Raw genomic sequence first — 14,633 nt, 5'->3', positions numbered from 1 at the left:
GGGGGGGGGGGGGTTTGTTGAGGTTAATTGGCTAGACTAGTTGTGGTTGAGCTTTTGGACTAAGTAGGAGTGGACACTAGATATGGCCTTTAAGGAGACCAAAAAGTAGCCACAGAATGTCCAAAGGATATGTGAAGATGAAGACATTTACTGTTTGTTAATAGTAAGCCATCTCATCTGTCATCCATCGTCACACTGTTCACTAACAGTGTCAAGTTTGTCCTCATGTTAAGGTACAATTGTGCGCGGTGAAAAATATTTTCTTTCTTATATAGTATTTGACTAGCAGTTAAACAGGGCCGGCTCTAATGTTGTTCCAAGTAAGATTATTGTCTTAGGTTTCAAAATTTTGGGACCCCATTTTTAAAACATATAGGTTTATAAATATTTAAAAAAATAATATTTACGTAATACTTTTCATATAAAAGTGAAATTTTTCTATAACAGTTGCCTCATATTAACAATGTCTCAAGGTAAATAGGTATATTATCAATTGAAAAGGAATATAAGAAATCGATTATAAAAAATTATTAACAACTTTGCATCTCAAAAAGAGAGAAAAATAGATTTTAAATAAAAATATAAGTATATCATAACTTTCTTTTAAAAATTTAGGCCTCACATTAAACTTTGGGTTCATATGTATTTGAGCAGTCCCTGCATTTAAAGATACTTTTAACAAGAATTGGAAAAGGATTGAGCTTTGGGTTTTAACAAGAAATTAAAGAAAATGACATGAACTTCCCAGACACTTATTTTCTCTTCTAGACTGAATTGTTACAGGTGTTCAGTTTTGTAATTCACCCAAAAGTAGGTCAAATTATTTTAGGAAAGATGGAAAAGGATATTAGGTCATTTTAATAGGACTTAAGTGTAATTCAACTTCTGTAGCTGTACTTTCGAGTTCAATATGCAAGGTTTCAGTTTCACATTTAGGGATAGTCGGTTTGAAGACGAGTTATGCTGAAATTAATTATGCCGGTATTACTGTTTGGTATATTGTATTAATATTTGAATTGTCAATTTTATTATTTTATCCTTAAATAAATAACTTATTCTGGGATTACCATTACCACTATCTGACAAGTACAAGTTAACCCGAATATTTTTAATTCTGAGATAATTTATCCCAGAAGTAATAACCAAACAAGGGATAAGACAATAATAAATTTTTATCTCAAGATTATATTTACTCATCCATCATACCAAAGATCGTTTGGTTGGGAAACTAGTTCTCCCGATATTAATTATCCCAGGGTTGCACGTAATTGTTAATAACTCTACAATTCCGAAATAACTAATCCCAAGATAAGGAATACCCTGATCTATCCCAATCAAACGTAAAAAAAAACTCATCTCAAATTTAATCCCAAAAATAATTGTCCATTATCCCTCATACCCAACGAGCCCATAGAGTTGGCATTGTCAGTTTTTTATTATTGAATAGGTTGTTTGTTTGAGTTTTTTTTTTTCATCCTAATTCTTTGAGATTTTCAAAGACAAACTTTCAAATCTCTTAACTGCATCTTTAGCACCATAAAAATACAACATTAATTAAGAGGTAGAATACCAGACTTCAAGTCTTCAACCCAGCTTTCGACAATAAATATTCCACCAAAAGGTAACATAAGCATTAACTTGCATGCGTAAAACAGCTGTTTTTAAGATTTGTGACCAAACTCAGCAAGATAATTTAAAGCACTCCCACACCTTAATTTATTCGAGCCCAGTTTTGTCCGAGTAACAACCAAAGGACGACTAATCCCATCCACTTTTCACCATAAAAGCATCAACTTCAATCATTTCCAAAAATAATTAGGAGAAAGTTTGGTATAAACAGATATATATTTCTTTGACTTATATTTGCAAATTTCACTATTTGCATTATTGCAATCAAGCTCCAGCATTTTAAATGAGCTTTGCTTCTCAATGCTTTCAAGTAGAGTGTGTGCGTGTGTGACAACCTTATTATCCACTCCCACATCACCTGCCAACTCAATCACACATGATATCCGGTCTAAACCACCGTGTTGAGCCCCGATCTCAGCTTTCACCTGGAAATGTCATATCATAAAACAAAACAATTATCAACACAAAATAATAGATGCAATCGAACAGGAATCACATCACTCACAAAACTTTGAACACAATACTTTTCGGGCCACTCATGTCAGTAGAAGGGTAGGGGGAAAGATGAGGAGCTAGTCTCTCCCACACTTGAAATCAATTCTTTTTACAAAATGATTCCACGACATGTATCCTAAACCAAAAGCGCTTAAAGCACTTCGACCTTTCTCAAGCAAATAGCAGGTACTAGTAGTAAAATTCATGAAAGGTTCTTCATAATCAAAACTGCATTAAACGTAATGTTTTTTACTATGTTTGTCTCCATTATGATAAGACGAAACTTCTAGACTGTGAGCTTACCCATATGATGTAAGAGTAAACACTCACGATAAGCATAGTAGTTCGGGAGTTGGTTGAGAAATGCTAACCTGTTGGTATCTGGACATCCTGTTTTCAAGGATTTCATCCTTCACCAATCAGAAAGCAGTTTTCAGACAATCATGTATCAAGCTTCCTTCTAGAATGCAAGTCGGTCAAGTTTCCTCACAGCTATCCATTGAGTTATTACCACCACTGAGCATCATCGCAACTTTGATCATCTCAAGCACGGCTGTTAGTCCCACATGATATTTCTAATTCATTGTTTCGTCCACAACTACTCAAGCCCAGCCAATCACAGAAGCATAATTATATCCCGAATGTTCTGTTATACAGTTCGCCTGAATTGGGCATGCGGAACTTTGATTCCTCATATCCATTAAAGAACTTGTTATAACCCAGCCTTTCACTTCGGAGGAGTTCAGCCATGCCCAAATCGTTTGCACTCTGGGCACCATTCCAACCATCCCACTGGCCATTTGACATGACAGAGTTCCTGCTCTGGGTAACATTGAGCTGTGAAAATGGTGAAAGATTGTTGGCCAGAGTTTGCTCCACAACCCTGGAAGAAATTCCATAAGCATCATTGAATGGAGTAAAATTATCCCCCATATCACTGAATCTCTGGTTCTGATGCAGAGAGAGAGATCTTTGCATCAGCAACTGAAGTCTTGCTTCATTTTCAAAAGCACTAAGCTGTGGAGGAAAACTTGAAGACATGTCTATACTTGAGACACTAAGGCCATTCGGAACCCTCCCTTTACCAACTGCCAATATTGCAGGATCCATAAACTCAATGTCCCCGTTGTTGACATTTCCAATTGGTGGAGCCTGATATTCATTGCGCAATAAGGAGGTGGTGTCAAGAATGTGATTACCTACAAAATAAGATGATTTGAAATACACATCTAAAATTAGGTCCAACAAAGTGGAGAAACAAAAAGACAGTTATATAAGATTACTGACCAGAGAGAGAGCCGTAATTCTGTTCCATTTTATCATGAGAAATAAAGCCTGGGGGTGGGGCCCTGTTTGGCGCTGCAAATCCTGGAGGCGCAGTCATCTGAGATCTCGACACTGGAGAATTCACCAGAAAATCAGTAAGTCAAGCACTTCAAAGCTTTTGTTTCTTTTTGATAATTGCACTCAGATTAAATCTGAAACAATAAAAGCTGCAGATATACAAGGGAATAGAAGTTAAAAGACAAGTGATGCCCTAACCTGACAGCTTGTTAGAAGAGAGTTGAGAATAATTGTTGGTAAAACCATTAGATTCCTCATTATTAAATAGAGAGAAACCATTCTGAGTACCGAAACCATTCTGAGTACCGAAACCATCAAGCTGATAGCTTCTGCTATTTGGAAAATCTTGACCGAGAGGATGATGACTATAACTTCTCTCAGTGTAACTTAAAGATGGTTGAGGATGAATCAATGGATTCATCGGCTCCTCCTCCCTTGCAAAAGAGAACCTTGATTGATTGCTGCTCTGTAATTTTCTTGAGTTTGATACTCTAAGAGACCCTTGTTGGTTATCAGTTTCTCCCAACAACTTAGCCAAGTTCTGAGAGGTTAACGACTCATTCCATGGGTCAAAATCCATAGACAAAATATTAGATATTATACTGTTCTCTCCCCTATCTACAGTAGTACTATGGTCCACACTAGCAGCTTCAGCTTCAAACCTATCCATGTTCATCCCCTTACCATCATTAGACAATGAATAATAGGTGTCATCAGAGCTTCCCAAATTACCCACACAATTGAATGCATTTTCAGGGTATCCATTAGGAAGTCCTCCAATGCTAGAAGGCTGTAATACTGAATCAGTTCTTTCGTCAAATGATTGCATGTTGGCTTTAATAGGTCCAACACCATTGGCAAGATGTGGAGAATAACCCTTAAGCTGCACTGAAGAGTGTAAAGAGATGGAAGGACTTGATGAGTAGCTTTTCTCTACAATAACTTCCGGATCCCTATGTCTCTGTGCATTGAAAGATAGCAAATCATCCTCCATTTCAGGAGTTGTGTCTAGTCTTCCTTGAGCCTGTGTTTCCAGTCTCAAATTAGACGTTTCTCTTGAGATACAAACTTCATCTGCAGAAGTCACAGATTTCCCATTCATCTGAGGCGGCAAAGGTTCCCTTGATTTCTCATAGCTGGCATGTGACTTTTGTTGTCTATCAATGCTAAATGATGACGAATCTGAGCATTCATTATTGATCTCAACATCTCTGGCATCACAGGAATCTTCTGATAAACCAGGTCCATTAGACATCAAAGGAAGATCGAAGACATTTGTAGCTCTGGATGGTGTGATCAAATGTTTACCTTTGTCCTCCAAAGATGGGGTGAAATGTAACTGATTGTTCATAAATGAAGAAGCAGTACGTACGGCGATAGCGGATTCTTCAGAACTATAGGTTCCATCATCTGCACCTGCGGACTGCTTAACAGGTTCTAACATCTCTGTTTTACCTTTCTCTTGACTAGTGCCACTTTCTTTGCTGTGAATAAATTTCTTTCCTGATTCAGTAGGCAATGACAAAACCTGACTAGTGTTAGCAACAGCTGTAGAGAATGTCAGTGGGCTACAGGTCTCAGCCTTCTGTTTAAGAGGCCCATTAGAACTTGGTGCGCTGGCAGGAGGCAGTCCATTAGAACTTGGTGCGCTGGCTGGCGGCAGTTGGTTATTTGACACACGTGTCCCCCTGGCAAAATGAAAAAAGAATGTATTATGATTTTAAGAACCATATACCAATGAGAACAGTGGGTGATTCTAATTACAGACCATAAAGCGCCGGCCGGAAGAGCAGCTGATCTACCAGAGCTGCTATTTGGTGGAGAGACTCTGGCATTGGTTGCTGAATTCTGCAAGGCATATGACAAGATTATAAATTTCAGGGGCACACGTTTGGCATCATCTCCAGTAGGCAGTAAGAATAAAAAATTTCAAACTTCATCGACTTTATACCTAAAAAGCTCGAAAATGTAATACGACCATACGAAGGTGGAAATGTCAAAAGTTTAATCATAAGAGCACAAGTTTATGGCCCTCCCTTGGGAAGCTGACTTCCCCATTCAGGCCTCCTCCAAATAAGAAGCTAGCATTACCTCCTTCCCAAAACGATGGGAAGTGGGGAAGGGAAAAAAGAAAAGAAATGGAAAGAAAAGATAGAAAAAAAGAGAATAATAAAAGAAAATCTTACATTTGCAGCAGTTTTACTAATAGGTTGTCCTGCAGAAGCAGGGCTGTTATTGCAGTAATCGTCTGCTGGTGATGGTAAAACACTCCCTGATCTCCGTTGCATACTATTAATGGCACCAGTGATTTGTTGAACTCTACTCCTTTAAAATAACTATGCAAGTTAATTCTTTATCCAATGGATGTACATATACAACAGATGACACGCATCACAATATAAGGTTGTCGCACCGGTCCAGAGTCCAGACACAGATAAATAATAATATACTACAAGACATCTGAAAATAACTCTTTTGGACTGATCAGAGCGTACAGAATAGAAGTTGAAGCTTATCCTGCAACAGCTATGGAAATGGCACCTATTTATCAATAATTTCGTAATTATGTTGTTACATAGATTTTTACGAAGAGCAATGACTACAGCATGGACAAAATAGTGCAAATGTCGCTCTTTTTTCAGTGTCACATACTCCTAGACTTCTTGGACTTGATACGCCAATGATGAAATTCTAGCAGCAATGTTATTAACTACCACAACAATAATAAAACCAACGTTAAATAAATCCCATTACCTTGTGTAAGCCGATATTACTTCGTCTTTAGTAAAGCTATCCTCTTGTGACCCAATCTCGTGCAAGTATAAACAATCAGGATTGGTGCAGGGCTGGACCAAAAGAAAACTCTTCCCTTAGAGACATTAAATCTAAGATGTTCCAGAAAGACTTCCATTTTTTATTTAAAATCATAAAGATTCAAGTGACAACCCCTAATCAATGTTCTGATCGAAATTCTAAGTAATTGGCTAATTGTGAAATCATACCACACTCCTCAACCAAGCATGACAGTATTTTGTGGTTCCGAAGCAAGCCCTGCCAGTAAGATAGTAAAAAATGATTACTGAACTATAACAGCCAATGCAGCATATCAATAACCAAAAATTGCACACACCTTAGAGGTCTACCGTCCAAAACAAATCCATGTACAGACTGAATACAACGGACCGCTTCCTCCTCATTTGAATAGGTAATATATCTGTAACCAACAGAAATATTAAAAAATGATAGCTAACAGAACTTATTTTGTAAGTACTAGCTAACTGACTTTCTTTCGAATGTAAAAGAAAAGATTACACTTTGAGGATTTTAAATGCCAAACACCTAACAAATATCATGAAGTTCAACACTCATAGAAAGGCAAATCCTGGAGAAATTTTGTTGGACATTTTATGGAAAAACTGATCGAAACAGGTCTTGTTGCATGCTTTCTCGGATGGGAACAACAACTTCGAGGTACAAGTATAAAAAAGAATCAGTATGGAGGACTGGTGTGAATTTTTTGCTTTGCAAAATTGGACCTGCCTAAGGCAGCAGCCTGGCGCAGTTCCGAGAAACAAGAGGATTAGACCACGTAGCGTGAGACCAAATGCTTATTCATAACAATGTTCTTTTATTAACAAGGGAGTCAGAACAATTTTCACGGTGGAGTGGTGTCCAATCCAGCTTGCACGCACCTCGACTATTCCACCCGACACCTACCATCTCCCACAAGCACAGGTACCGGGTAACTTTGCCCACCAACCGCCAACAGTCAACACTTGGGCCGATGGGAAGAAATCACCTAGTGTTGCCTCTCCTGGGATTTGAACCTAAGACCTCATGGTTCTCCTCCCACTTCATGGACCACTAGACCACAGCAGAAAACAATCTTCTTATTCATCTCTTCAAAACACAAGAGAAAGGAAGTACACTCTACAGAATCCTGTCTTGAAGACTGTACCACTAAAATACTTGCGGAAAATCCTATAATGCAGAAGATAAACATGTGACTATCGACTTACGTGAATATAGAGCAAGGTTAACACAAGAATAGTAAATTGTTATCCTAAACATAACATATGATTAGACACTTCGAATTGGAACATATGAGATCTCATAGAATGATGTAGAGGGTTTTCTAGGGCAGAGAACAAGGTTCTGGAAGACAAACAACTCTCCACTTTGATCAATGCTTGGTTTTGAGGCTAGAAGCCATACATAATTCTTTCCTACAACATGTTGGAGCATCCTATTATTACTGCTTTAATATGAAGATTTTTGAGAACTTTGAAATCAGGAAGCATACTTACACACTACATGTATTATTTGCAAACTGTTGAATGGCGCCAGCAGCTGTTCGAGACATGGAAACCTTCTGAACCTTTCCATACTGAGCAAAATATTCTTTCCGCTGTAGAAGCTGTTTATTTTTTTGGGGTAAATTTGCGTTAGTTTGTGAGAATAATGTTACTAATAGAGAAGTGTCAAATATTTAGGACATTCCTAAGTGGGAAATTTCATATAAATTGGCCATGTTGCTCGTACTCTCCGAAAATGTTGCCGGGTGTGTGTTGGATTCTCCAAAAATAGTGTATTTTTTGGAGGATCCGACACGGGTGCGGCACCATTTTGGAAAGTCCGCGTAACATAGTAAATTGGCTAAAATGATATCTTTTTAAGGAGGTGTTAAAGATTTCACAGCTAACTGTACATACATCTTCGTCAGCTAAACTGAGAGGCAACCCCACAATGTAGACAAGATTCCTTTGAATGACTCGCACACTGGTAAGTTGCTTTCGCAAATCAGCTGTTTTACTTTTACCCTTTCGAGATGTCGATTTTTTCTCCATGCCCGCTATCCTGTTGAAATGATCCCCAAAAAAAAACTATGAACAATGCAGAAAATATAGGACCTACTAATCTGATAATGGAGTTTGTCCTTGAGAAAAAAAAATTCAAATATTACTTGTCACAGTTTGCTGCCATGCCAACAATCTTTTCCTTGTTATATGGACTGCGGCATGCAGGACACCGCCCTTCTGTCTCGTCCTTCTCAGCCATCTCCATTATGTGATGCCAACACCAGACGCATATCTATAGTAATGGGTGCCAAAAGTTAACAAAAAATTTCCAGAGAGAGAGAGAGAGAAGTGCAAAAAAAAAGTCTAATTTTGTGAACTGTTTCATCTAAAGCTTAAGCTGTTAGAGAGGAAGCACTTTTATTTATTTAGGTCAGAAATATGCCACCCTCCATCTTCCTCTAATATGGGAATCTGATTCTTTTTGTTGGACCAAGCACGTTAACACTTTTGGTTGATGGCTGGCAATAAATTGAATCAAACACCTTTTTCTACTCTATAACATGTTGAATTTATCATTTAAAATGTGATACTTTTATTTATTAATTCAGATCTGAAAGAGAATCTAGGAAACAAACATGAAATAATATATCTACGAAAGTCAATATGCAGAAAAGGAAATACAGTGTTGCTTAGCATCTCAATGTTTGAATGTACCATCCCAATCTAGCAAGAGTGGTTTCTTGCAGAGTGAAACTTGACATCAAAAGACAAGTATTGATGCATAATTAGCCCAAAGAATCTCATATCTTATTGGGAGCTGAAAGGGGCTAGTGAGGAGGTTAATAAACCCTTTTTTGATTAGGACCATATACATCGGTAACTTTAAGGTAGTCTAGCTTGTTCAAATATTGTCATGAAGAAAATAAACATCAGATTGAATCATCAGAATTATACCAACTATAAGTTGATTAGGTAAGATCATCCATCAATCGACATGCTTAAGAATATCTCCAGAGCTAGACATGACAACTATAAATACCTCAAAAATGCCTAATATAAATCCAAGTGAACCTATCATACTCCAGAACAGCACAAAAGTTTTGATTCCTAGAACCCTATTGCGTACATAGATTGTATTTTTCTTTTATGGAGATAAGGATTGAGTAGCTGTTATTCATGCATGAAACAACCCTTAGAACGCGTTATCTATACAGGAGCATCTTACAATAAGCATTAATCGAGTCAGCCTATATATTTTGAATCAGCTACGATATAGCTTCAGGGTACAGTTTTCTGTACTGAAAACAAAGAGTTCTACAACACCACCGAAGAAAGTACACAATCATTGATACAAGCAGTACCAGATTATGATAAATCATATGCATGGACAACACAAGGCCTATAGCTGTCAGAAGCATTAACATATAAAAGACACTTCTACCCGGCTTGTCCCTTAAAAGAAATGTCCCGTTTGTCTGTTACACAGCTGGGGAGGTATCTGGACTAGCTTGCGACTAACTCGGGGTGCCTGCATCCTCTCAATAATACGAGTACGTGGTGACTTTACCTACCGAGGTTTAGACAGATCGTAAGAAATCATAGTCGTTTTGCTAAATTTTGAACCTCTCAATTTCAGACGGTTAACCCACACCCTTGGATGCAATTTTTTTGATGTTTTTACTATGGTTCCAAGAAACTATACAGGCTTTTCTTTGGAAAGTAAAGAAAGAGAACTTATTTCCCAATTAGCTAGGGAAACCTCAATAAACTCGTGGTACCGTTATCGTATAAAATGGATGTAAAAAATTATACAAAAAAATAATTGTACTATCACTTTCTTTCAACTCAGCGTAATGATTCTTTCAGTATTTTATATTATAAGAAATGGTCATGCAAAGGGCTGTCGAGTTTAGTCACAAAAGTGTAACTCACCCAACCCACTCAAACTTAGGCTGGTTAGGCTAGGAATATATTCATCTATAAGTCAATTTGGGCTATCTAAGTAGCCCAAGTTGACCCCGAAAGAAAAGCTTCATCCAAAAAACAAAAGGAAATAACTTACTTGATTAGCTATGTATATTCTCTATAGACTTGCACACTCTTTCCCTCCTTGTAAAGAAAAGAAACCTTTTCCAGTTTGATGATTAAACAAATTATTAAAGAAACAACAAAGTGAAAAAAGAGCAAGAGCGGGTTGAATTGGGTTATAAACAATAAGTTATGATCTATCGTTTTGCCAGGATTGGCCTAACCCATTTTTACCATGTAAATTTAGTGACTCAGCCCATATTGACCTGCCCAAATTCAGCCCAACTGGATCATTTGACACTCCTAGGCACTAGACATCCGTAAACCTTTATGTTCTTTGTTTATTGATAACGCTTATGTTATGTAGTTCTCCACAAATGTTTTTGCATGTCGTAGTTAGAAAAGAATTTCCTCTTCCTTTATTCTTTTAATGACCGGTGAGAAAAAAGATACGGATTTCCTCTTATGCATAGGTCCAGATCTATTGTATAGCCTTCCTTTTTTATCTATACTATCATATTCTTTTGAGCTACTACCTTAAAAGTTAACTCTAAGATTTGTTTTAGTTTCTGCACATACAGGTTTCTTTTCTGTAGTTAATCCAATAATTACCATGAAAAGCAAACATAAAAACATGCCAACCTGCTAGGTGGGCTTTAGGTGTTCTTGTCATTTTAGGAAACTGGATTTTCCTGCTAAGGAAACTAAAATTTAAAAAACCCAAACCCAATAAGACGATCTAAGTAGGTATTCGAAAAAAGTAGTGCATAATAGAGCACAAACAAGGACAAGTATGCACTCTATGCAGCACCAAATTCTACGTGCTTCTGCTGCCACATCCACGGATAGATACCTTTCTGCGTCAATTGTGGAGAATAGGTGGAGACGGGAACTCACATATCCTTCTCTCAATCTCTCCACAGCAGATATGGGCAGCAGTTCCACCCAAAGCACATGGGTTACCAACCTAAAAGTGTAAGCTATCTTCCACGCAGAACTACTATAGGGTGAAAACATCTGACCTGATAAAGCATATCCACAGTAGAAACCTACGGCAGAATTAATCAGCCATTTTCCTCAACACCCCCCCCCCCACACACACACACACAAAGAAAAGGGCCTCCTGAAGTTGATTAAAACAATTTTCATTAAAGTACCTCTAAGTATATAGGTGTATGATTGCGGATTGCTAGACACAAATTTAGCTGTGATTGTCACCCAGAAGCACATACTTATGAACTCTTATCTCTTACGCATATGGAAGAACAGGCACGAACGATAAAAGCAACTTTTTGGAAGCAACATCATACAGCTGAGATACAAAAACTATCAAGTCGATTTCACAAATTCTTATGAAAAATACAAGCATTATTATCAAAGACTAGCTTGAGATGCACTTAAGGTATGAAGCTAGGTGCAAAACAGGTTAAGTGCTTCACCTTGCTTAGCTGACACTTCACTGGAAGCACTAAGGTGTGCACCTATCACCATCGCTATGGGCTTTTTACTTAAAGGGAGTACCTATAAGCAAAAATATTGTAGTTTTTCTCGATTCTTTTTTCAATAAAATTGTGATTTGTGCTTACAGTTATTCTTCTTGAATTGCACAGATACTTTTAATGGACATTTTCCCATTAAAATCCCCATAGCGCTATAGATCTCTGCTCTTCATTTCGCTTTTAACATTTGATAATACTGACTTTCAATCTTCTCAAATAAATACTAACTTTCAAGACAAAATTAGAGGACTAAGAGTAGAGGACAATCACCAAAATACCAGAAAGGCATCTCCACTGCAGCCATAATAAGCATGTCTTAATAAGGAGAACATGTGAATAAACAATAACTAGTCTCTCAATGACCAGGTTCAACACAAACAACACGGCTTCAAATTGCATTCGTGAAACATTACCAAAATTCAAAAAGCAAATTATCTTTAGTGTAGGAGTGTAGGAAATTTGATGAATTACAAACCTGATAGCCACACTTGCAAGGCTTCAACTGCTGATCTGTCAAATCCATCTCCTCAGCACATAGAGGACAGGTTCTTTCTCCTTGGTCACTCATGGTTACCTTCACCAAAAAAAGTATAACAACAACAACTAAGCCTCAGTCCCAAACAAATCGGGGTCGACTGTATGATTCCTTACTGACCATATTATTCCATATTATGCAAAAAGTACTAGAAGTTCCTTATATTTTCTATTGACGTATAAATCTCAGAAAGGCTAAGCAACTCCTATAAAAGCATAGGACGTAAAGTAGATCGCCATAAAATTAACTCGACACAGAACCATTCAAATCTCACAATCTATTCACTTATAATGCAGCACTCTCTCTACATGAAATTCCATCTCAACAACTTTACTTAATCCACAAATAAACAAAAAGTCAAACTCTTATTGACTCAAAGATTCAATCTTTTTTATACTTTTCTGATTAATCAAACACATCGATCCAATAGAAAGAACTAGTCAATAATCTAGAATTATATCTCTTAAAAAATAAAAAATAAAAAGATTAAACTTTACCAACTCAAAAACCCAAAAATCTAAAACACCAACACAAATCGATTGAATTAATAACAAAATCAAAATCAGGGATCTGATAACAAAAAGATAAAAATTATTAAATTAGGGTTTGCGATTGGACTTACAGTGATGACTGGATCAAATTCGGGCGAATCGTAAAACGGATGAGACACAAAAACGATAGAGAGAGAAAGAGAGAGAACCACACACACAGCTGCTTTTGGAGTTTTAGAGAGAGAGAAAGAGAGTGAAAGGGGTTGGGTCGCTTTTTTTGAGTGGATTGGATGTGTCTTTTTCGGGGCAACTAATTATTATAAACGGGCTCGGGTTGAAGATATAGTTGTAGTTATTTTGGATGATTTACACGTGGCAGTGTAGGAATAATCGACGGTTATTAGTTATTCACGTTGAGTCTAATTGACGGAGATCTAGTGCGGTGAGTAATGGAAACTTCGTACTAACTAAAATAATATATGTAATGTTGTTTGTATTTACCATAATTGCAATAAATGTTTCACAAGTCATACGAAATTAGGATGGCAATTGGATTACAAGAAAATTCCTTCGCGGATGGCCCGGTTGGTTTGGAAGGCGGTCATCCAAACAGATGATGGATCCCCCCTGAATGTTTGGAATTGTTACACAAATAGTCAGTCAGATTCAATATTTACTTTTTTAGTCGGTATACGTAGATTATACATTAATTATATACAGTTATACATATGTTATACATGAATTATACGTATATTATACATCCGTTGGCTATTTTTAGTTTAAGAGATCAGGTGAGCGGCTATTTAAGATAATTCTTCAATATTTTTTGGGTCGAGCCTATTGCACAGAATTTGCCTAGTACGGTTTACATCTCCTGTATGTTTTGCAGGTTATTACACACAGAGGTTGTGGCAAAGACGGTAGCAGCTGCGGGTTTTTCTGAGTTTCTAAAAAATAAAATCTATATCTATATCTATATTATATTAAAAGGAGAGTAGTATGCATCTATATTATATTAAAAGGAGAGTAGTATGCATTGTGGTTAAGCCAAGTGGCAAGCTAAAATGAAGCCACTTGGCAATTTTAGGACAACATTAATAATTAGAAATTATATATAGAAACATAATTAATGAAGTAGTTTAATGAATCTTATACATAATCTAAATAGATCTTAGACAAATCTAATTTATATATCTACATTTGTATTTATAATTATATTTATATGTATATGTATATTTGCATTTATATTTATATTTATATTTATATTTATATATTGATCCACTCATAGATTTTCTTCTATATTAGCTAGAAATATAGAGGTAAAAAGTTAATTAAGAAACTATGATAGAAAAAAATAGAAAAGACAGAAAGCGTAAATTGAGATAGCATGTGACAATTATGCTTTTGATTGAATTAAAATATAAAATAAAACTAAAAATTTACTTAAGATATTAAAAATTTATTGACTATAAAAATTAAAAAAATTCAAGCAGCAAAATAAAATCTTACACAAAATATATAAATCTATATCTATATTATATTAAAGGGAGAGTAGTATGCATTGTGGTTAAGCCAAGTGGCAAGCTAAAATGAAGCCACTTGGCAATTTTAGGACAACATTAATAATCAGAAATTATATATAGAATAATTAATAGAAGTAGTTTAATGAATCTTATACATAATCTAAATAGATCTTAGACAAAAATTTATATATCTACATTTATATTTATAATTATATTTATATGTATATTTGCATTTATATTTATATTTATATTTATATATTGATCCACTCATAGATTTTCTTCTATATTAG

The 14,633-nt window shown here is 36.2% G+C and overlaps 1 protein-coding gene across 2 annotated transcripts; it reads right to left on the bottom strand.

The window, feature by feature from the left end:
- Positions 1 to 1,575: 1,575 nt before the first annotated feature.
- LOC109208670 lies at positions 1,576 to 13,110 on the bottom strand. Of its 2 annotated transcripts, none has more exons than XM_019371810.1 (14): positions 12,952 to 13,110; positions 12,270 to 12,368; positions 8,432 to 8,559; positions 8,181 to 8,325; positions 7,776 to 7,885; positions 6,599 to 6,682; positions 6,471 to 6,519; positions 6,223 to 6,314; positions 5,655 to 5,793; positions 5,237 to 5,316; positions 3,667 to 5,156; positions 3,412 to 3,522; positions 2,496 to 3,323; positions 1,576 to 2,054 (listed from the first exon to the last, which is right to left on the bottom strand). In XM_019371810.1, the coding sequence occupies exons 2-13, from the start codon at positions 12,360 to 12,362 to the stop codon at positions 2,755 to 2,757; spliced, it is 3,090 nt and encodes a 1,029-aa protein (XP_019227355.1). In that variant the 5' UTR covers positions 12,363 to 12,368; positions 12,952 to 13,110; the 3' UTR covers positions 1,576 to 2,054; positions 2,496 to 2,754. The 2 variants fall into 2 exon arrangements, with proteins under 2 accessions (XP_019227355.1, XP_019227354.1); XM_019371809.1 differs by having other exon boundaries at positions 5,655 to 5,787; positions 12,952 to 13,102.
- Between the last annotated feature and the right edge of the window lie 1,523 nt (positions 13,111 to 14,633).

This window comes from Nicotiana attenuata, unplaced genomic scaffold (genome assembly GCF_001879085.1).
Source record: "Nicotiana attenuata strain UT unplaced genomic scaffold, NIATTr2, whole genome shotgun sequence".
Classification (NCBI taxonomy): Eukaryota; Viridiplantae; Streptophyta; class Magnoliopsida; order Solanales; family Solanaceae; genus Nicotiana; species Nicotiana attenuata.
This window is presented reverse-complemented; position numbering and strand designations above follow the sequence as displayed.